This window comes from Stegastes partitus, unplaced genomic scaffold (genome assembly GCF_000690725.1).
Source record: "Stegastes partitus isolate 25-593 unplaced genomic scaffold, Stegastes_partitus-1.0.2 Scaffold777, whole genome shotgun sequence".
Classification (NCBI taxonomy): Eukaryota; Metazoa; Chordata; class Actinopteri; family Pomacentridae; genus Stegastes; species Stegastes partitus.
Window position 1 is genome coordinate 69215 of NW_007578508.1, and position 25333 is coordinate 94547.

The 25333-nt window shown below is 39.9% G+C and overlaps 1 protein-coding gene across 1 annotated transcript in view; it reads right to left on the bottom strand.

The window, feature by feature from the left end:
• The window catches only part of itfg1 (integrin alpha FG-GAP repeat containing 1), a gene marked incomplete at its 3' end in the record, with an annotated part of 122085 nt that overhangs the window by 52320 nt on the left and 44432 nt on the right, over window positions 1–25333 (bottom strand). The window contains exons 8-9 of the mRNA XM_008292005.1: window positions 20471–20549; window positions 4987–5081 (exon numbers count right to left, since the gene is read on the bottom strand). Of these exons, the coding sequence (XP_008290227.1) occupies window positions 4987–5081; window positions 20471–20549 (174 nt within the window). The remainder of the gene's footprint in view (window positions 1–4986; window positions 5082–20470; window positions 20550–25333) is intronic.

Consider the following 25333-nt stretch of genomic DNA (forward strand, 5'->3'; position numbering starts at 1 on the left):
TTTCCAAGACGAACCTCCTCTGACTCTCTGACCTGGAGCCTAGTGCTGGACGTGATGTCACTCTCAAGGTTGCGCTCTTGCGAGTAATCAACGTCTTATGAAGGCCCCAAAGAGTAGACACTGAGCAAGATAGTTATCTGTAGTTTACTTTAGTACTTGTGAGTAATTAACTTCGTATTAACCCCCAAAGAGTAGACACTGAGCAAGATAGTTGTCTGTAGTACCCAGTGCAGGACTCTGCTGTACCAGTCTCTGCTGTGAAGGTGGAGACATACGATGGTGGTGAATTCGCGACAATTTAAAAAAAAATTGAAATTTGAAGGAGCGGCGGCTAGGATTTAGGAATGGCGGCCCGCCACTCCTAAAGGAATGTAGTGGAAACACTGGATAATATAAAAGTCAAAAGAGTGATAAATTTTGTAACAAGTGAACCTTTTTCACCATCGGAGTCTGATGAGGTAATCAGCTATGAACTATCTAATTCGGCTTTGTCTGATTAGTTGACTGAACAGTGGAGCAGATCTCTACCTGCATGCTCCCCTGACACTGCTAACAAGACCTTAAACTTCTGGTATGGTGACAACACTAATGGTATAGAGTTGAATTCCCAATACAGCTGTTCTTATGTACATATCTTTCTGTTTCTGTTGTCAGACAACAGAACGAGGATGAAACAGTGACTGAAGTGTGCCTCATGACGACCACATATTGACCAGCAGTCGGTTCCAAGCTGCTCAAATCAGATTTTCTGTTTGCAACACTGCACCAACAAACTCCCCCAACACAGGAGTGAATGACAACAGCTGTACTGCCAGTATTTTTTTTAAAGTTCAAAGCTATTACCAAAGTTAGACAACAATTACACCAAAAGGACAAAATTAGTTGCTTTGTGCTTGTGAAATATCTTCCGCTTTATTACAAACAAACTTTAAAAAAAAAACCAAAAAACGTTTTTATGTTATTTTTAGAGGAATTTTTAAAATCAATTTAGATTAATCAAATAATTGGCAAAATAGTTGATAGATTAATCAACAGAATTATACTCAACACTGGCAGATTTATATTATTATTTGATATACTCCAGATGTTGACTTCAGTAAGGACGTTGCAAGTTTTCCTTCAGATGACTCTTCTATGTGGATGCTGTTTGCATTAATGCTGCAGTCAAACACTTCAGTCATATGGGGGTTGTGTGGTGCCTTTTTATGTATGAGACATGCAGGTTTCTTGTTCTTTCAAATCTTGACTTGACTTCCACAGCTTCCCATAACTGCCATTTCTTCATGACATTTTAGACAGTAGAAACTGCTGAAAGCTGGAGGCACTATGATATCTTTTTATAGCCCTTTGCTGCTTTGTAGGCATCAGTTAGCTACATTTTCAAATCCTCACTCAGTTGCGTACAGAAGCCCACTGTTGTTAAGCAACAACACAAGAGTTTGTCTGTGAGAGGAAGGGAGTTTATCCGCCTATTCCTGATGACAAATCTTCACCTTCCTTGCAAGTTTTAAAGAGTCAGTGAATGGGTAACATACTAAAGAAGCAGCAAAAGTAGAAGAGTGCTCATGCTTTTGCACATGCCACTATTACTTTTAACTTTTAGTACTTTAAAAAAAAAATAAGAAGTACCAATTTACTGAAATTCCCACAAAAGCCCATGTTAATGTGTGTTTGCTGCAGGGTTTGAATTAACTTCTTTTAACTTCAAAATGTCAAAGATGATGTAATTTCCTGACGGTGTCCAAACTTTTGCATACAACTGTGGAGGCTGAACAAGACTCTCCTTCACTCCAACCAGCCCTCTGTCTCTGGCTGTCTCTTTATTTGACAGTGATGACTGCCTCTCAAAGACAGAGCAACACGGAACACAACATGTGTTCACTTCATCCATCAGTGCAGATAAGTTCTCTTCCCCTTCCCCTTCCTTCAGCACTCCTCCTTTCACTTCTCACTTCAATAATTTTTTTTGTTGCTGACAGGCAGACAAAAGAAGGCATGTCCACGGGGAATACGCATCTGTGCGTTGCCGCATGTGTGTCTTTTGTCTGCACATGTGTGTGTGGGGGTGGACATGCAGATAAGCTTGTAATATTTCTATTTTGGACTGGAAAAAAATGAAAGCCAGTCCTCTGGTGGCAGAGGAAGGGAGAAAAAGGAGCGGGGCCTCCTGCCAACTGGTAGGATGCAATTGAAAAGAATCACACAAGATGGTACGTAGGTGGTGGTGGTGAGGACGATGTGTGTTCACATGAGTGTAAGAACAACTGTGTGTGAACACGTCTATGCACATATATTCATTTCTGCATGTGAACATTAATTGGATGGGACTGCATGTGTCTGTGTGCATATCCGTTACTTCAGTCTTGCATGGCTCGGCAAACAAGGTGACATGCGCTCTATCAGCTCTGATGTCTTTCTAAGCAAGAGCCTCCTGCAGTGAGCCACGTGGCTAATGCCTTCCTGAAATAGACAGCCATTGTTTGGGGAAAGAGTGCTCTGATTTGCAAGGCAGCGACTGGTGAGGTGGGATTCAGTCAGAACTACCTATGTGCTAAAACACCTGAAACAGTCTGTTTATAACCTCTTTTGGTCATTACCTTCTTTTTAAGCACTGCCAAAATTTATGTGATTAAGGAGCTGCAAAAATCTGGGGGAAGAGTTCAGGGACGATGGTTGGATCAAATGCATGTGACAAGAAGACCATAATTCGTCGTCCCTTCACCTACCAACAGCACATTTTATATTTATTTATTTTAAACTTAAGGTGGCCATTAACTGATTATCAAACTAGTTTCATATGAATTTTCTGTTGATCGACTGATCCATTGACAAATTGTTCCTATTATTTTGTATGATTACATCCAAAAAAATGTCATGCCCTCTGCAATGGGGTATTTCTTACAGTCTGTAATTGAACAAATGAATCACTGTCCATCACATTTAAAGCTGCAACATCCAGAAATCTGGAAAAGGCAAGGCAAAAAGGCAAAAAAAAAAAAAAAAAAAAAAAAGCAAATTAAAAGCAAAAAGAAACCACATGGCAGCTCTTACATCTCCACTCTTCATTCATCTCTTACCAGGTAAGTGTAGTAAAAGATAAAAGTCAACATTCATTTTCGGTATCACCTAGGACTCAAATCCTGCTCACTTGGCCAAAAGCCCTACATACACCATGGGCTTTGTTGCTATTTAGTGTCTCGACTACACAAGGTAAAAAGTCTGCTGATTGTCTAAGAGCTCCTGTCACATACTAGATTTTTCTGAAGCATGAAAATAGAGCACAGATGAGGTGCATTTATCTGTCATACTATCTGCAGGAACAGAAGTTTTGGCAGTTGTGCCAAGAGATCTAAGTACAGTCGCGACTCAATAATCCAACCCTTAACAATCCGAAAACCTTGCTATCTGACAGGTTTTTAGGATAAAATGAACGGAACCCATGAAAACTAGCCTTAACATACCGACAGCTTTGGATTCCGACTCTGACATGACTTTTTATGTCACAAATAAGGATAACGGCGTATTATCTGATTTAACAATCCAATAGATTGGCTACATTCAGACTGCAGGACTTAATGCTCAATTCAGATTTTTTTGTGAAATCCATTTTTTTTGCGAGTTCGTTCACATTTCCAGTTAAATGCGACTTGTATGTGATCTGCTGCGTGAACTTCATACGGCCCAAAAGTGTGCCGCATGCGTAGAAGAGGACACAGCGACGTCACATGCAGTGAGCATGCTCAGTGTTTACGCAAGTAAACACGCATGGCGGTGATGGTGCTGGTGGTGCCACCGATGGTGGAAACAGAAGTGTGACCGCAAACTAAATTGGCATCAGCAGCCAAGTACTGCCTGTGCATTCCGGCCACTTCCACCTCATCAGAGCGCTCCCCCGGGGTGGAAGTGTCCCTCCCAAATGCGCTAAATATTCAGATATGTATCAATAATTGGGCCTTAATATCCAGAGTACAAAAAGTGCTATTGGGACCAGCCCTACTAGTTATTATAACAACTATGAACAATAATTAACAGCAAATCACTCCTCAAGCATCAAGCCCTCATGTATCTTGACCTCCATCTTGACAATCCAACAGCCTTGCTGTCCGACATAAGAGAAGTTTTTACATTTAGTGTTGGATTATCCAGTCACGACTGTTCCTTAAAATTTTTGCACAAATGTACCTGCACTTGGAGCATTGGTGCAGTTTTAAAAGTAAAGGGGGGTCACATCAAATGCGAACATTAGTTTTTTTCTGGTTCACTGCAAAGTTTAATTGACAAATAGAGTAAATACCGCTCCTATGTAGAGACACCATTTTGTCTGCATTGATCATACCTATGATTCCAAGCTTTTTGCTTTTCCCATTTTTGTAAAATAAATAAATAAATAAATAAATAAAAGAAATTCAACATTTTTTTTTAATGATTAATGGCTTTATGACTTTGTTGCACAAAACTCACTTTGGAGTTTTGTCCACATCTAACCACACTGCACTGTATTCATAGCGGTCCAAAATGAGCCCATGGTGAGCAAAAATGTGACAGATAGAGGGTTAAAAAAAAACCTTGTTAAGAAAGAAGGTAGAAGCACTATGTAAATTCTCAGTTAATGCTTTTTGTGAGATGCTGCATTGACGTCATACGGCATATGAAATATACAACTGGGCAAAGCAGTATAGTACCAGTCATTTACATAGAAACCGTCCAGTTCATCCCAAATTTGTGCTTCAATGTTTTCTGTGAAAGTGTATTAAAAACTAGGAGACAGAACCAAGCAGAGAACGGTTGTACAAATCAAAAGAGAAAATTAATGTCATAAAGTACTAAGCAGCATTCAAAGGTACCACAGTTTTGAGAAGCAGGTAAGGACAGACAGCAGAGCAGAGTGTAAATGCCAGCTCATAGAAGAGGGCTTTACTGAGTAAAAACCAAGACAATCCAATACAATAACTTGAAACACAGCTGTCAGTGTGGTTGTGTGCGTACCTTTGTCGAGCCTGACTTGGCTAGGTAGATGACACTCTGTTCACAGTTTTCACCCAAACATGCGGGGAGAAGGTGGTCCTGGTAGCCATCACCATCTGCCAGAAACAGAAACTCAACATTAGACTGAGAAGCTACAACGTTGGATTGAACCATGGGGAAGTGTGATGCTTTGTTTTCTAAAACTGTGCTATTTTAATATTTTCAATCCATCCCAATGCCTCAGATTTGTTCTGGAGTCGACTTTGAGCACAGCACAGTTTCTGGCAACAAAAAAAAAACTGCTGCTGATTTTATTCCATGTGTGAGTCGGATCACAGGAACACCTGCTTGTTTTCCAAGAGCAAACACAAATCCTAGCAGCACTTGTCTCTTTGATGCCTTTTAATAATGTCAGTCGACTCGAAGTATCATTTTCTCCACTGATTTTCATCCTTATTAATTTTTAGAATAATGCAGGTTTCATCTAATGTACAAACAGGACAAAGCCTCCCAAATCAAAACAACAGCTCTTCAAAGAACTAACTCCTGAGAGCACCAGGTTCAGCTTCAGATTTCAGATTACACACACACACGTAAAATGGCAAAACAATCCATTATTAAGTGATGCTGTCATGAGTTACTGATTTTTCTTTTTCCATGTCTTCAGGTCTTCAACCAGAAGGACACATGAAAACATTGTGCAGGTGATGAGGGGAAACAGGCTGCTTGGATTCCTGTAAACCATTAAACCAGATTCAAGCTGCAAAGTCATGTGCACATCCACCATAGCATGAACATAAATAAAAAGCACATACACCATTAAAAAAAACCCTGAACAAAAAAAAAACACCTGCTCTGTGAAGGCAACTTTTTAAATGTCACAAAACAAACAAACAAACAAACAAACAAAAACGGGAAAAGAAAATGAGAGGAGGACTGCATCTACTAGCTGCTCGGTGCTACTGAACTAGGCATCTCTGTGTTGTCTGAAGTTGGTGGAAGAAGAAGAAGAGGTTACAAACAAAAGCAGTTGTTTGCCAACCACTAAAAAACCTTGAGGAAGAAGAAGAAATATTCACAACTTTGGACTTCTACAACAGAGCGAAGTCATCAAGAACTGTTTTTAGTTGGCAAGTTGTAACTATTCTTTAGTGTCAGACAATAGATGATTTCATTCATTAGACAAAAAGTGTTTACTGCCCAGTTGCTTGCCATGGTGAAACAGAGTCCCCATTTAGTAATAACATGGTATGTTCCTTTGACTTACATAAGATATGGAGACCTCTTCATGGTACATATTTTGACTTGTCAGGGCAGTAACATCATCGGTACATTTAATAGCACTAGGGTCTACCAGGGTCCAAGAGATGTCAAATTTGTCCTCTTTTGAAGTCCGTGTGGACCGTTCTGCGGATATCCATGTGCAGCACAAACTGTGTTTGCGTGGCCACTATGCAACAACTGTGTATGTGTAAGTGTATGTGTATATTCACCAAAGGAACTCAAAGCGATCTAGAAAATATCAAGTCTGTGAGAAAGGTATGATGCTGAATGGTAAAGCCACATATAAATATAAAAATCTATATAAATAGAAAGAACCACACAGTGCAACCTTTGATAATCAAGTATATGCTGCACAGCTTCTTACATTGGGCTGGTTCATAAAGACATGGCACATGCACTGTGTGTTCTGGGATGGCATGTAAATTGACATAAGACAGAAAGAGGTGAAACTGCTTCAAGGCCTCTCATGGCATGGTTTATCTGATTCTGTTTCAACAAGGCAACACTCCCAGACAGATGTTTTGCCATGTGGAAGGGGAAAACTGAATGACACTGATGATGAATGACAGTACAAAGCAGGGGAGGAGGGGAAACTGAATGTGGCTGTCAGGGGCAACTGAGCGAGAAGCAGAAGAGGGGAGAAAAAGTGAGACAGATAATGAGATGCATTGCAGAAGATAACAAATCAACAAGTCATTTAATGTACTATTATATTTTAAAATCATATTGTTCTTTAAACAATAAAGGAAATGTCAAACTGTCAGGCAATGAGGTAAAGTAAATATATACATACATTCTGCATTCCAAAGACAGGAAATAAAGCAGATAGATTTTTTTACTACTTTTGAAATGCATTTGTTTCTGGGAAGTTATTCTTTTTCAAAGGCAAGGAAAATGGGTGTGAAGTCTTATGACAGCTTCTGTGGGAAACAGAGACAAATGCTTGTGGCATACTGAATGAAGAAATCTCATGAAGTAGATGAAAATCCATTAGCTTTCTTTTTTTGTCCACTTTAAAAGGGAATGCCTTAGACAATTTATATGTGGTACATACTAATAAAACAACAGATTTCTGCATTTGGTAAAGTAAGTGTTAAATTAACAGGATTAAAACTTGTGCATGGAAAACTGTGTTTATGAAATGTTCAGCAATAAATAAAAGAATAACTGATTACTACAAGTGCTGAATTCATTTTATTTCTATTGACTCATCAATCACATGATTACTCTACCAATCCATAGGTACATGCTAATGACCTCACAGTTAACTCCATGTGGGCTTGGTGACATGTGGTAACCCCTGGAGCTGAAAAATGAGGCCAACACCAAAGTGCCAAAACTTGTATTTCCATAAATGGCCACTTGATCCTGGCCCCAAAAGTGAGTCAATCACCACTGACTTGTATGTTCACCTATCCAAATCTACAGAAGAAATAAACATGTTCAGAGCCTGTCACAAAAAACGACTTAGGTCTCTGCAGGTTATTTCCCCGTTCATGATAACTGTACTGGGGTTGAATTGCATTATAACTCACCTGTTTAAACTGTTTTAAAGTTCATGGTCATACATAATTAAGGACAGCACTGCTTCAGGCACAGGTGGGTGCTGACATAGGACAGTCAGTAGGCCTGAGGCGTTTGCATGGCCCACCTCTGCTCCACTCATGGTAGCCCTCTTTGCTCATTTCTGGATTAGCTGCGAGCTAGAATGGGTTAGATATTATCGAGTTGCTGTTTGGTAAATGCAGGAATCTTTTTTTTTTTTTGTCGCTTGACCAATTTCAATGACTAGAAATCAGGATACCTTGGGCATTGTGGGCAATGCTTCCTAGTTAGCCGCATGATTGTGGGTGGAATTGAAACAAACTGAAATGCAGAGTATGACAGTATTTAGACATTTTTTACAGTGTAGGTAGAGGCAGAGATGTGTGAGTGTTGAGATTATAGAGGAGAGAAATGAAGGAGCAGGTAGACATTGTGAGAGACAGAATGAGTGCTAATTTAGTCCTACAGAAGTTGTCACTTGCCATTCTATCTCTGATGCTTACTGCCAATGCTGACACACACACACACACACACACACACACACACACACACACACACACACACACACACACACACACACACACACACACACAAATGTTCCCTCCCTCCGTCCTGCCTGTCCTTTCCTCCATGAATACCTTCTTTCATCTGTCTATTTATCTGCCTCTCTTTTATTCCTGCTATGTTCTCCTTCACCCGTCTCCCTTCACCCTCCTACCTTCAGTTTCTCGTCCTCCTCCTCTCGCTCATCTCTCTGCCAGTCATTCTCTCTCTCCTTCTATTACTTCCCTCTCAGTCTTAAAGTTTCTCTTTCCCTGTGCACCATTCCCCCTCTTTATTCAACCTCTTTCTCTCCCTCCCTCCTGCTTTTCATCTCTCCCTCCCGCTGATGATGCGTGGTGTGATGGAGATTGGCTGAGAGAGTCGCAGAGGGAGGAAACTGCAGATATGGGTTGAAACGGAGACGGCGATGAGGAGATGGGAGGTCTGGAAAGGACAGGTCAGAGTAAAGAAGGGAAAACAGAAAAGAGGAGACAGAGAGGGGGAGAGAGAGAGAGAGAGAGAGGGGACAGAGCGAGAGAGAGACTGGGATGGGATATACAGACTGTGTTGAGACGTATTGTGACAGAACAGCATTCATAATACATAGAGTACAACACATCACCAATAACAATGCAAATCATATTACGGATCTGCACAAACAAACATGCTGAGATGCCACCAGAAGCATGTGTGTCATTACAAACCCTATAATTTGACAGAGCTCTTTGCGTGTCAGTGTCTTGTGTGTGGGCACGCTAAAGATGTGTGAGATATGATGAATGTCTTGCTCTTGGGGAGAAAAAGAGTCATAAAAACACAAGGTTAAAAGAGAAGATTTCAAATTTTGGGATTCTTTCACAAGACATTTATCAAATGATCTGCAAAAGCACCTGACTCAGCATGCATCATACAGCACTAATCAGAGCGTCACTTGTGTGTCCACAGTGATTAGGATTTTGTTTGAAAGTGTGGGGCTGCCACGTGAAGCCAGAACAGCTCAAACAGCTTCTTGGCAGTAGGATTCTCCAAGTCTCTGGAAATTTACTGTAGGGCTGAACGCTGATGGTGGAGCAGAACGCTGCCCAACACTGTCTAAAATCTCCCATAGTGTTCAAATGGGTTGAGATCTGGGGACTGTGAAGGCATTCACATCATTTTCATCAATCCATTCAGTGACCCCTCATGCCCTATGGATGGGAGCATTGTAATTCTGGATGAGACATCCTGATAAAATGTTTCATCATCGGAAGGTGATCACTCAGGGCAACTTTGTATTGATTTGCAGTGAGCCCTTGCTCTAAAGGGAGAAATGGACCGAAACCAGACCAACAAAATAATCCCCACAGCATAGTCAAGCCACTGAATCCGCTCAATGTAGGAGTCAAGGGTTTAGGTTATTCCTTTCAGTTGCTACTCGTCTGTGCCAGTTCCTGTTTTCAATTTACTTACAACCAACTGTTACTGGGTCTCTCTGATACTGGTCAAAATTCTAAGGGCAACCCTGTTTCACAAAAATTACAACTAAACCGAACTCTTCTTTTCACTTTGAAAGAAATGACTTTTGTTTCAAAACAGACAAATTTTATCAATGTTTGAAGTCAGAGATATCCTCAAAAGTGTAAGTCTCACTAAATCTAAAAATGTGCGTATTGTGTCTGCAGTGACAACAGATGTAGAATGAATGAAATCAGGTGTAAATGTCTTACAACTCCCTTAACTGCCTCCGTGTGTGTCACCTCCACCACCACAGCTCTAACTGCTGTCTGTAGTGGAGAACAGGCCAAAATCGAATAACTCACTTCCTGTTGTTTTATCAGCATGTTACTCATACCTTTCACCTCATGCAGTAGCTTTGTCTCACATCTCTCCCTCCACACTCCCCCCCTTCATCTCTCCTCTGCTTTCCCAGGGGAGGTGGGCCTCACAGTTTGAAACCTCTTTTATCTTGTAATGGTGGATGCAAACACAAAATGGAAGGTTTGGATTTCCCTTTCCATACACAACACTTTAAATATGAGCAACACCATGAAAATGAAAAATTAATTCAAAAATAAAGTGCTAATTAGTGTGTAGATTGTTGTGGGTGGGTACTTATAATTTAGAGTACTACTTATACATAATTACTGTGCAGCAGATATTGAAATAAGATAGAGGAACTCTGGGGTTTTACCTTCAATGAAGGACACTTTTGTGTCAGATGTACTTTGCAATTTGCATCAAATTGCATATTAAAATATGCAAATTAATATCTGAACTTGGTAACTGAAAACCCGGGAGACTTAGTCATTTGCATTAGGATTGGGATTCTTCTAAATATGTGAGATATCACAAAATGGTGCTTGATTAGGAGATTTTATTTTTCCCGTTGCTGCATTTTCATTAATATGGTCTGGAGGGATGTCTTTCACATTAATGCATGATGCGATACTGCTTACACAACCCACTCTGATCTTAACTAGCCAAGTGGCCCTCCACTACCACTGTTTTACAGGTACATGCATTTCTGCAAGAGTCTGAGACAGAGGGAAAGTGATAGAGAATGTTAGGCTGAAAAAGCAAAGTGAGTCAGAAAGCAGAGCAGACCAGTTAAAAACATGACAAGAGAGCTGGTAAAACAGAAAAAAACACTAAAGAAATTGCAGAGAAAAATGTGTGAATGGTATGCAGTGGTTGAGGAGAGAATGAGGCAGACAGAAAAGAGGGAAAGGACGAGAGGTTGGATGTAACACAATATAATAAGATGAGTGGAGAAAGAATGCCTGAGGGGAGAGCCGAGAGAAATAGGCTGTTAACATGCTGACTTACCTATGCGCGCACATACACACACACACGTCCGCAAACACACACACACACGCACGCACCTTTTCACGCACAGGCGTATACACACAGCATGATGACAGCCTTTCTCATTTTAAATATCACCTCCAAACACATTTCTGTCTCGCTGTCTGAAAAATCTCCCTATCTTAGTGAGCTGGTCGCAGAGCAGCCTCCCTGCATCCTACCTGCAGTGAAGCTCGCTGACACACTCAGTTGTGGGACTTCGTTGTGCTTTACCTAATGATGAATTATGCATTGGTTGCTGTCACTTTGAAAAATGCAATTACCTCAGTGATAAGGCAGATGGGCCTGTTTTGTCTGGCATATGCTGTGCATCTATTAAGAGTCTTGTGCTGGAAACAGAACTGCCAGCACACAAACATGAGTGTGGACAGATTCCCATATGCTTCCATGAACATTCACATACACATGCAAATACACAAGTTCACATGCTTCAGGTTTAGCCCATGTGTGCAGTCTGTGGATGCTGGTCAGACAGACATTACACTTCGATCCAAATTAATTGTGCCTGTTTGGTATTTACAGCATTTATCATGTTGGCCATGTGTGTCTAGTGGGAAGAGTGCCTTGTATCCAATGGCATAAAGACACGCAGATTTTTGATTCCACAAAAATATTGCATTCAGTTATGAAATACTAATATGTCCGATTCATCTCCCTTGAAGTGGCGGCTACTCATAAATGTTAAAGACCCTCTCCGGTTGTTGATTTTACCCCTAAAAACTCATATCTGTTTTTCGATGTCCTGGTATAGTGTTGCTTTCTGCAGAATGTTCTAGGTTGTCCCTACCTCTCTGTCCATCAACTCCTCATTTACTGCAGCTGAGCACACCAGCTCACCTCTAACGCCTCTTAAACAACGTAAAACCACTCTGCATTACACAATAGCAAGTTGTAATATTACAATCATTTGGCCATAGGAACTGAAAATCTATTCTTAAGGAGAATAATGATACAGAAATCCCCACCCTGCAAGTGGACACAAGTGGTTCTTTGGGTTTGTTATGTATAAATCCTAAAAATCTTAATCCATATTTTTGAGACCATCATTGGTACACTGCAGTTTCAAGATGGAAATGCTCAGCCTTGGACTTGATTCACTCGTTTTGCTTATGGTGTGTCTTTCAACTTATGAAAATACTATGTGGAAATGTTAACAACATAAAAAATATGATTTTTGACTAAATCCCTGTTTATAAGATGATGCACTACCAGACATCCCCAGTGTCAGCCATAACACTAGCTCAAATCAGTACCAGATCAGTGCGTTTATATCAGCAAAAATGCTTTGATTTTTTTGGAAGTAAAAATAAAGTAGTCTGGTTCTACACTAAGGGAACTAATCCAAGGAAAAGGTTAAACCTTGAATACAACACTGACTTTTGCTGCCAGAGTTGGCAGCACAAAGTGCATTTTAAAAACACCATAATAATGGTCTTTCAAAAGAAACCTCAGTGTCAAATGTTTTGGGCCCTCGTAGTGTAGAGACAAAACAAAATCCATCCATCCATTATCTATACACCGCTTAATTCTCATGAGGGTCGCGGGGGGGCTGGAGTCTATCCCAGTTGACTCCCAGGGCAAAGGCAGGGGACACCCTGGACAGGTCGCCAGTCTATCGCAGGGCTACACTTAGAGACAGACAACCAAGCACACTCACATTCACACCTATGGACAATTTAGAATCACCAATTAACCTCAACATGTTTTTGGACTGTGTGGGAGGAAGCCGGAGAACCCAGAGAAAACCCACACTGCACGGGGAGAACATGCAAACTCCATGCAGAAAGATCCTGCTGCCCCTCCGCTGCTACTCTGTCTCCCAAAAATGACTTTCCTACTGCATTCTCATTACCGTTTTTTTTAAAAAAAAAAAGCATATTTAATACCAGAAAAGTATTAAAGACTGTGATGTACTAGTAAAGGTTTCCAGTTTAAAAGATATGCTGATTTGAAATGTATTTGTGACATACATAGCCCATAAGAAAATACATGTTTCTCAAAATGTAAGTGAGAATACAGTTTATAGGATGACAGGGCTGCTGGAAGACACAACTCCTTATTGAGCCAAACCTAATTCATCACAAAATCTAAATACAGCACTTAATTGTATTACTGTCATCACAATACATAATGTGAAACCACACAAGTATTGTAATAACAAGTGATGCAAAAAACCAAACAAACAAACAAAAAAAACCTGCTTTTAAACATTTAAAGGAATGTTTTTTAATCTGAAACTGCTGCAGCTTACTGAATGAACTTTGACAAGTGAGTTCTTACACAAAGCTAAATTGTCACATTAGCTGGGGGGCGCAGGTAGAGCCTGGCAACACAGCCTCCGAATACACACTGAAAACACAACACAATTGGGATGACACTGTAGCCAGTATTTGCAAGTACATATTTCCTTTTGATGTTTTTTTTTTTTTTTTGGAATTACTGCTGCTGCTGTTGTACTCACATGTTATTATATATTCATAATAAAAACAACAAAACCAAAACATTGGATTCAAGTGACAGGACAGACAGACAGATATAGATAAAATGTAGACTATGTAGAGAAAAATGTAGTGATAGACAGGCAGGAAAAGTAGAGGTAGAAGGACAGAGTGTGTCTGATGTGTGATGGAAATAATTCCCACTCCAGATCACACAGGGATGCAATTCTGCACTCTGCTCTATCTCATTTTTTCATCTCTCCCTATTTCCTTCATTATCCTCCCTGCCATCTTCTCCTCTTCCCTCTCTAGACCACCTACCCTGACACTATATGTGTGTGTGTGTGTGTGTATATATATATGTGTGTGTGTGTGTGTGTGTGTGTGTGTGTGTATATGTATATGTATATATAATTTCACTTCAGGTCACCTTTGAAATGTGCCATTTGCCCTCACTCTTTGATTTGCCCCACTCTCTATCTTCACCATTCTACTGCCTCCCCACAGTCATTCATTCAAGTTTTCTAGTTGAAGCCAAGATGTTGATGCTCTCTAATTAGCTTGTAGAGAAGCTGGTTCGATGGGCTCATTAAATAGCCACATAAAGAGAAACAAACACAGTGTGATAATGATATTGACATTCCATTCCATTTTGGGGCATAACTATACACTATAAAGCCTTATATCACTGTCCACAAAAACTCTGGAGGGGAAGGCGTCCACACAGCACAGGGGGCAGAAGAAGCCAAATGTGGCTTTGAACTGTTGCCCCACGAACCTTACTCAACGGACCTGCACCGTCGGACTTCCTACTTGTGTGGTCACCATTTTAAGAGTGACGATGAAGTCAGTCATGCTGTTAAGAAGTTTCTGGGGGCTCAAGTTGTGCCTTTTCTCTGCAAAGGGATAGTGAAGTCTGACCATCATTGCACCAACTGCATAGAAGTTAAAGGAGACTATGCTGAAAAATAATGCAAGAACAATCCTCCACTCCTACAGTGAGTGGAGAAGAAGGGCCATGTGTTACTGCTGTCTGTATGTGTTTAGCAAACAACTACAAATATAGTAGAATATACAGGTAAGAACATTTCTGTCTGGAGGCTGAAATACATCCATTTTGAACATGAGGTAGACACATGGTATTGAAAAAAACAACAACACTGCAATATTTAGTGTTCCTGGGTGAAATATTTCAATATGAAAAAAAACAACTGAGGAATTGTCACCAGACTACTTCAAATTTTGAAATAATTATTAATTCTAGTATGACTGGGCTGATTGATCCTCCTACAAAAAAGTAAAGATTGCTTTCAAATAGCTGAAAATGATTTACAGTGAAGACCGTTGTTGAGTGTGAACTGCTTGATACCTTTTTCATACGGTGAAACTCTGCCAAAGATATTGAAAATAGCGTTTCACTTTGGATGTCATTCAATCTGTACTTTACACTTGTCATACAGAGTCCTGTGGTGCAGATTGAGATTGTCAAACAAATTTGCTGTGTCATCTAATGTAGTGACACCACAGACAGAATCTGTTTTTATTCAACATCATCCTTTCTAGAGTTGAAAAATTTCCATACAACTGACTAGGACTGCACAATTATGGCTAAAATGATAATCATAATCATTCTGATCAATGATGAGATCATGATTATTTATCAAAAATACTAAGTAATAAATGACTTTCAAATTTAAATCAATAGATTTTTAAACATCTGCATCGTACTCATTCATGTTCATTTAACTGACGACTGTAATTAAAATCAAATAAACAGTGCAAATGACACTGTTTCTTTATTGAGACAATATCTTCCTTTTCAGTGCTTTTCTCCTGTTCCTTGCTCATTTTGCTGTGTTAAAAAAGAAAATAAAGTGTACCCAAGAACCCTTAAATTGGAGTAAATTATGTTCTATCAGACAGGCTTCTCTTGTAGATAGTCAAAGGAAATAAGAACCGTGTGAGTTTTCTTTTTGTATTAAGTAGGAACAAAAATTGTAGCTTGTGGCCATTGTGCATGGACACATCGCAATGTCAGTGCTGCAAAGACATCGTGCCGTCTAACCATGTGGTATTAGGATATTTAAAGTTTTTCTTTTTATATCAGAGTAGGTTTGTTCATCTTTATTGTGTAAGTCTGTCTTGTGATTCACACTAAAGCCCTTCATTCAGCCCCATCGGTTTTACAGCAAATCTTAAATCTACTCTCATTGACACAAAGCATGTCTCTTTGTCTTAGCCTCTGACAATATTCAAGATCCACATATAGAGAAAACAGACAAGTAAGAGACAAAGCGATACAGCGATGGATGTGTTTGAATGTAAAGTTTAACGTGATTTCGTGCCGTGTGTCTGATGCATCAGGATGATCTGCCCTCAAAGGGAATCATCTATACAACTCCTGCTTACAACATCATATTCTAATTTTTATTTCGATTGTGTTAGAAAATATTGTTTAATATATTGTAAAACACTGATCAATTAGATAGAGTGAACAGCGAAAATTAAAACTTTTATGAATGTTCAACATACACATAAAAGAGAGGGACCAAAGAGAGATAAGTGGTCTATTTCCAACAGAATGTCACTATGAAGTGTAATCTGAAGATCCAGTGACACCTAAAGCTGTTTAGATGAAGAATAGAAGGAGGAGAAGGAAAACAAGCGTGGAGAGTGAGTAACACATAGATAGGAGATATATCGTAGATCAAGAGAAATAAAGATAGACACCGACAGCCGAGGAGAGGCTGAGTGAAGCACACAAAACGGACCAAAAGAAAAAAAAAAAAAAGACATTAGATCCTGCCAGGCATTTCTCTCCTGGAATTTGGCAGATTATTAGAAGTATGACCCTCAAACGCTTCACTTCCCAGCTAACGAGGGCGACGTCTTCAAGTGACATTTCCAAGCCGAAGGAGGACGGGAAAAAATGAAGAAAAGATTAAAAAAATGAAAAAGTTTTTGTCAAGATAAGCTTGAGATTTAAAGAAAAAAAAGCTGGTTGCCCCCCAGAGATGATGAATTACTGCACGCACGCATGCGCGCACAAACACACAAAAACCTGTAGCATATTAGGTAATTTCCCCTCCTGCTCAAACATTATTGCCAGTTTGGGAAAGGTAAATTTGTTCACTAAATATTTGATGGACACCCCTATCAACAATGAAATTAACAGATTAATCTTGCCAATAAGGATGTGTTTATCAGTTTGAAGCTGTGTGCATGCTGGTTTGTGTGTGGGTGCATGTTCATGTGCATGAGCGCCACATGAGCCCAAAAGTTAATTAAAAATGCATTGAACATTACACAGCTTATGACAGCGCACAACTCAAACTGTGCTCAAACTCAAATGATAAGGTCACACAGCCAAAATGAAAGAAGTTTGTCTTAATGTCATATGAAATAATAACAACATCAAAACAAAAAATCCACAAAGGAGAGAACTTTTCAGACATAAATAGTAAGTAAATTCTGTATTGCCAATTGATTTAATATTTACTGCCTAGTGGGAAACTGTCCGTTTGTTCACAGAAAATGGTGCGTTTTCCATTTTAGTGTGTAGTCAGCATGAAGCCGCAGGCGTAAAATCTAAGAAAAAAGAGACATTACATGAGTGGACACACAGTGTTGTTTGCCCTGCAGATATTGAAGCAGCCCTGTGTTGTTGCTCTTGAATTACAGGGAACACTGTTGGAAAATGTGCAGATTTTTTAGATAATCTAAGTCTCCTCTCAAAGACTGCTGATGCAAGAAAGAATATGATAATATGTATATAATAAAAGTTATAACAAGTATGTATAAAATGGATGCATAGTGACCTCTGGAAGTGCAGTGCAAAAACAGAACTGCACAATGAGAGAGAGTGTAAAACAAGCAAAAATGTTGCAGATTATCAGTATGACAACTCTCTGTTAAAACAATAATAGAAACTATGTTATTATCGAAACCCTGTACACGCCAGCCTTTTACAATGAAACACGAGGTTCTTTGCTTCACTTGCAAGACGTACAGCATTAGTCCGTTGGTGATACAGTATGAAGGATTGACAAAATAATTCACCTTTGTGCTGGCTTTATTGGAAATTAGCTACAAGAAAAGATATGTGTGCACTCTCTACCGCCTGGGTCCTGAAGTGTGCCCTTGCTAGTTCATTTTTTATTCAATCAATATTACATCATGAACTAATGGTATTACATAAATAGATTTTGGGCATTTGTGAATGGAATTAGAATGGTCAAAGATAAGACTTGTGACTCTTGTGTAAATTCAAATAACCTTTGCTGAATTCAGTACACTCAATTTTAACAGTCACATTTAATATCAATTGGAGCTGCCAGTACGGTACCTGAAGCACACGCTAAAGCTCATGGTTACAATGCGCTTTACAAAGACATCCATCCATTATCTATACACCGCTTAATCCTCACTGGGGTCGTGGGGGGTTGGAGCCTATCCCAGCTGACTTAGGGCGAAGGCAGGGGACACCCTGGACAGGTCACCAGTCTATCACAGGGCTACACTTAGAGACAGACAACCAAGCACATTCAAATTCACACCTACGGACAATTTAGAATCACCAATTAACCTCAACATGTTTTTGGACTGTGGGAGGAAGCCGGAGAACCTGGAGAGAACCCATGCTGCACGAGGAGAACATGCAAACTCCACGTATCTTGGGTGTCCTCATGCGTGCTAACACTGTGAGGCGACAGTGCTAACCACCAAGCCACCTTGCAGCCCCTTTACAAAGACATGGCCAAAAGAAAGAGAGAAATTACATAACAAATAACTGTATAAAGGAAAACAAATATAGGCATAATACATAAATAATAAGTCAGGCAACAACATAAACCAATAAGACAGCTGGAAGGAGTGCAATTCTGAAAAGAGTGTTTTAAGCAGTGATTTAAAAGAGGAAACAGAGCTGACTGTCTGATCTCCTCCACAAGGCCCTGACCTCAACAGTTTGCATTCTACGTCTAGGAATACTAACATACCTTTGTTAGAGGCTCTCATGCTGCATTGAGGCTCATAACAGATTTGCTTGTTGGAGAATTGTTGTTGAAATCAGGCGTCAGCCCCTAGTATGCCTTTGAGGTAGTCAGTAAAATTATAACCAGTGTAGGGATGCTAAATTTGACATTATGTGGAGTCTTTCTTAGATTTAGTGAGTCGGCGTGCCTCAGTCAGGTAAAGTTTAGATAGGTTGTACTGACTAAGACGGGAACACACAAATCTGGAAAATGCAATAAAATAAAATAACTGAACAAATAAAACACTAGAATTTGATTGTGTACAGCAACTCTTTCCTCTCACCTCTCAGTTCTGAGGCACTCCCACTACACAAGCACATGCTCAAGCTAAAAGTCAACATTCACTGCTGGTATTACACATCTTACATGCAGTGAGAGTTGGAAATAAAAACCTCTGTGATTGGCTCCTCCAAAGCCTAGACTCTCTAAAGCTTGAAAATGGAGCCAGGAGCAGGTGTAGCCGTCGAGTTATCTCTCCGACTACTTGAATTACAATGTGCTGAAAGGTTAGAATGGAACTTCTGCCCAGTAATGAGAAAAAATACAGCCTACCCTCTCAGACATGTACTCCGTTCAATTAATCTGACAGCATCTGAATGTGCTGGCTTCATGTCTGGATGAGCACCCAGGTCATTTTTCTGTATATGTTGTGACGGCAATCTTACCAGGTTAGACTTGGTAACATTTACGTATTACTTTCAACGTGGCACAAGCCTGGACTGCATTTAGCTTTATTAACTGATAGACATGCACGCACACACACACAAACAACTACGGGTTACATACAGTGGGTGACACAAGCTCTTGCATTACTGCGACTCTCTACCTCAGTATCATGAGTATGTCTGAGTAAAGCTATGAGGAACATTAACAAAAAAGTTTTGTTATGCATCAACAATTCATTGATTATGATGGCATTTCCCTGTAAAACCAAGCATAAGAAGGCACCAAAGCTCTCCCCCTCCCCTAGCTGAGGTGGCAGCTCTGACAAGATGACCAGGGGCCACTTTGTGTTGTACAGGCTGCAGTCTGCAGATTAGAGAGCCAGCGGAGATTTGCTGAGGATAAATGTAAAGCTGAGCTGAACAATGAATACTACTGGCCATGATTGTTTAAGGGGATAAGATGTTCACAGAAATCTGGCTCTATGGGGGACTGTGAGCGTGTATCAGAGTGTGTTGTGTGGGACTGTGGAACTGTGTGTCTGCGACTCTGTGCACACATGTGAGATTATAGCCTGTCGGGTAAGGGGTGAACATTTTTGTTTTGTGTGTGTATTGGGAAAGAAAGTTATGCGATGAGAGAGCAGTAGTGAAACTGCCAAAGCCACAAAGACCAGACAGTCCTATTTGGGAGGCTTTGAAGCTACACAGCTCCAAATGCAGGGGGAGCTTAAAGGACTTAGGAGAGGAATGGATCTGCCACACACATACCCATACAGCTGTATAGGACAAGACATTTCTGAGTACAGTCTGACCAAGTACACTCATAACTATTTCTAGAGGTTTTCTAAGCATCTCTTGTGTGTTTACACGTTGATTTCCTGTGTTTCTGTTTTTTGGGGTTTCATTTTTTTTTACATTTTGACTTGACAGTCCAAATATCTACAGTACATCCATCCACCCATTTTCAATGTCTGCTTTCTCCTGTGGGGATGACATGGGGACTGGAGTCCGTCCCAGCTGAAGTAGCATGAAAGGCAGGGTACACCGTGGACAGGTGCACCCACAGTAAATGCCAGTGCTAAAACAGATCTCTGTGTTACTTTGTCACACTCACACATAAACATAGCAAATGACAAATCATCATGATTCTCACCAAAGTCAACAAAGGATGAATGTCCAACAGCCTTGGCTACTGGCTCTGACAAGACCTCAGCTTTGGTGAAGTTCCCATCCTGAGAGAAAGACAGTTAGGTGGACAAAAAGAGAGAGAGAAAAGAAGAAAGACAGATTATGCAGTTTCCTGAATGCCCACACATATTGCAACTGCAGGACTGTAAACCTCTGTTTTTTTCTTTAAGGGCTATGAATAAGTCACCAGTGGCCTAAATGTACTGCATATTCAGTCACAGATGCAGTAGATCTGCTGTGAGGCATGATAATGAACAGCATAATGATGACCATGCAGGAGCTGTAGTTTTTCTTTACAGGATCATGGTTCATGGAAAATGTAATGGACCACAGAAAAAGATTCTCAAAAGAAGGCTTTTGCGAGCAAAAACATGAAAAGTGCACACCCTTGATTCACTGCCACGAGCTGCACGTATGCATATGTTTTCCAACAGATGCTGGAACACTCAAGTGTTGGTTTTAAATAGCCTCAACCTTTGGATCGACATTTAGTGATTCCATTTGTTGGACAACTTAAAAGTTCCTTAAAATTTACTTTAAAAAGAAAAAAAAAAAACATCGAATAAGAAAGTAGCTATATTTTTTGTTTTATTTATAATTGTTTTAAAAATTAATAAATCAATTGAATCACTCCCTTGAGTGCTTGGTCTACACAGGAACACTGAGGCCTGATTCAACACTTTAACAGACCCACAGTTGGCTCTGTTGGGCCTGAGAGACTTGTTTTTGATTTGTTTGATGGCAAAAGGTTTTATAATCTTGATCAGTGTAATGCATTTGTGTTGAGGCTGCAACTCATGACTTATTGTCATGAAACATTCTTCCATTGAATTGTTTAATCTATTTCTCAACAGTAAGTACATAATACACATGTTCCAGTGCCAACAGGCACATTTTAAAATTCATTTCAAACATTGTCAAATTCTATCGCAGAAACATTGTCCCATTTTAAAAACTGACGTTTATTTCTTCTAGGCTTAAACATACTGAATGTTAAACTGTTAATTTTCTGTTAATTAACCAAGTAATGTATTTGTCTTTATCTGCAAATTATTTTCTAACTAATTAACTAACCAATCAATCAAAAATGCTAATTCTAATCTCAGTGTGCTTAGGTGATGTCTTCAGATTGCTTTATTTGTGTCACTGACAGTTCAAAGCCCAAAGTTTTTAAAGTTATTGGGTCAGATGAGGAAATGCAACAAATGCTCACAGACACATATCATTTTTGTTTAAATGAATATGAACACATTACTTTTTTGGTGATCACCTTATCAACAGGTTAATCGACTAGTCCCTGGTTTATTTCTTCAGTTGTGTGCTGAACTGTTAACAGTCAGGTTCATCGCATAGTTTCATGTCATTTGATGGTCATATAGCTAACAGTGGACATGCTGTAGTGACACAGGAAGTAATCAAGGGATTGAAAGTAGTGCACTGACATATCCTGACAAACCATAGGTTTAATTATGCATTTTGATGCTGCTGACATGTGGGTTTACAGAGAGAACAATGGGTGTGAGAGATTTGACACTTATCGAATGTTTCTGGTGGTGGCTGCCCTTTATAGAGGGAAGGAGAGAAAAGTAAGGGTATAGGCATATTAGCAGGGGAAAAGAGATGTGTATGGTGTGTATGTGCTTGCCAGTAGGAACATATGTGATTCCGTGCAGTGGGAAACTGTTACCTGCTGATATTGACATTAGTGATTTATGAGCAGGAGAAACTTGGGGTGTTAGGAAGAGAGAGAGAAAGAGATGCAATGACTGAGTCAGAGAGAGTGACATGCACAATGTGTAGTAGTGTGGTCAGGGGTGCAAACGACAAAGGATGTACCTGTCTAATAACAATAACAATAACAACAATAATAAGAATAAGAATTATATGTGTGTGTGTGTGTGTGTGTGTGTGTGTGTGTGTGTGTGTGTGCGTATACATATATATATATATATATATATACACACATCTGCAACTCTGTTTAAAAGAAATCACACAGTAAAAAAGAATAAAGGCAAAGCTTGTATAAAAAATGTTTTACATGAGAGGGGAAAAAAGGACTGCTCGACATTCAGCGGGTCTGTTTGTGACAGTCTCTGGGTGACTTGCCCAGGTAGACAAAATCACTCGGCTTCAACTTTGATGAATCTGACCTTATCATGCCTCATTTAACTATTTTCAAACTAACTAATTTCTGCTACCACAACTGTTCAGTCGTTAGATTGCCACAACATCTGGTTTGGACATATTCCCTCCAGGATAAACTGAAACTATTGTGGTCAACTAACTTTTCTTTTAAAGCTTTAATTTATTCTTTGATTTACAAAAACATAGACTTTGTGTCGTATCAAATGATAATGACCAATGTAAGATGATGTAACTGAGTTGCATGTGCTGCAGTCATGCAGTGAGTGAGTGGGGACCAGAGGCTTCTCTGTGCCCTGCTGTCTTGTAGCTTATACTGATGCACCTGAGGCATTTAGAGAACATCAACAAACTGTAGCTTCAACCAACAAGTGTGTTGCATTTCAGGGACATCTATAACTTTTTGCTTTAGAAAACATCCTAACTTTTGCTCTTCCCCTCTAATTTCCATGAGTCTCATCATGTACACTGGTCACGCCATGCCACCCGCCGTAACAAATACATTTTCAACGTATGGGAAACGATGAGAAATGATATCACCAGCAACATTATGCAGAACATTTATAGCAAAGAGTTTGCATTCTGATCTGAAATGCAAAAAAAAAAGCTGGGAACAGTGCTTTTGCTATTAAAGCACCAACATTCTGAACTAAAATATTCCAAAAGCACAGCGCCTCCGGGAAACACGTCCTATGCCATTACAGGTGCATGGCCAGCAGAGCTTCCTCCCTAGTGTTTCAGTGCCAAGCAATGGCAAACTGAAGCAGTGAGGGGTCAGAAATTACAACAAAAATTTAGAATGATAATATTATAGCCAAGAGGGGCTATGCTGTGCTACATTTAAGTCCCAGGTTGTTCAGAAAACAAACAAACAAAAAAAACAATTGATCTACATCTTAATGCTCGTTCACAATTTTTTACACAATGCATTTATAAATTATCTATGTATATAGAAAGTGACAAGAAAGTTTAGGCTCATAATGCACAATCTAGTGCCAAAAGGCACAGCAGAAAATGGTGGGTGCACCTAAATTATGTGCATGAAAAACTTAGGCACACCAGTGCAGCCAATATAAAAATTATTCTGGAGCCGTGAGAAGTCATAGGAAAGGGAAAAGAGGGCTGAACATAAAAACCAACAGTTCACATTAGACATTTCACTGCTGCACATTATTAACAGGCATAAACTTTAAAAGTAACACTGTAAGGAATGGAAAACAAAACATTTCAAATAAATACTTGTCTCTGTGAAACAGCACTAGACAGACTGATGCAACACTGTTCTTGCGACACTGACATTGGAATGCAACACACTCTCCATGACATCGATTTCCTGTGTAGAGGGTACTTTCACAACACAAGAATGAAGTGTTGCCAACATCCACTCCCATTAGATGCAGATGGAAGTTCACGTTTTCACAAAAACCTTTACAAAGTGAACACATGACTGTCACAGTGCTTTTCAAGGTTTACTGTATTTAGATGATCAGAAATTAGTTTACATAGTGTCCTCTATTGGAAATAGCAGTACAAGTGTTTTTTTGTTTGTTTGTTTGTTTGTTTGTTTGTTTTTTTTTGGGGGGGGGGCTTTTTGCTTTTGTTAGATAGGACACTTGTGAGACAGAGAGACAGGAGAGTGGGGGAGAAGAATGGGGAAAGGACTTGCAGGAAAGGGCCACGAGCGGGACTCGAACCCATGGCTACTGTGTCAGAACTATAGCTCCTAAACATGGGTCGCCAGCTCAACCAGTTAAGGTATCGCAGCGCCCGTAGAAGTGGTAGTTTCACATTGTTTGGTAGTAGCAAGTAGGACTGGGCCATATCATAGCGTGCACGGTAATACCAGTGTAATGTTGATATGAAATTGAAATATCGCAATAAAATCTGAGTGAAACACGCATGTGCATTGCCGTTGTTTTTGTCCGGTCTAATGCACATGGAGCGAGAAGCACGGCAGCGACTGATGAGGAGGGCGAATGGAGTGCATCTACCGACACAGTAGGGTGGGACCCGAATATTGGAATATTCATTTGTGGTGGTGGTGTCCGCATAGCAATTTTGAGATCCCAATTTTCACCCGCCACCCGCCGCTACCCGGCTGATATTGTGCAGGCTGTGTAGGATGTGTGCACAGGTGTTGGAGGCTGAGTGTTTTTTGTGAAAGTAATTCTAAAAAGCCAAAAACTGCTGTTTAGCTTTCTAGACATGTTGTGATATCACCCTTCTAGAGAACTATAGTAGAAAAGGCTCACTTGATCATCCCAATGGCAGCCAGAGTCATAGTCTCCCACTCCACCCTCAGACATTAGGATTAGGTGACTAATGAATAGTGCTGCCAATGTGATTGTCCGGTAAGATTTACGATGCTGGAGCCTGAAGTTCTCTTTAGGTCCGTAAGTACTTCAATATTTTGACATCTGAATGAGGCTTTTGCATGACTGCTCATCCCTGATTGTGTCATAAAGGACTGAGCAGAACAGCCTGAAGATTGGTATCTGGAGCCAGACTGGTCTCCCTAAGGAAAAATTCTCTTTTTCAAAGTGTTTTATGTTTCCAGAAATGAGTAGCTAGCATTAGCAGCATCAGCCACCAAGAGCGAACAAATACAACATCAGCATACACTTTAAAATGTGGGTTTTAGAAGCTGAGTGAAATAAAGTTTGAAAGGCAGAAAAGAAAAAAAAAA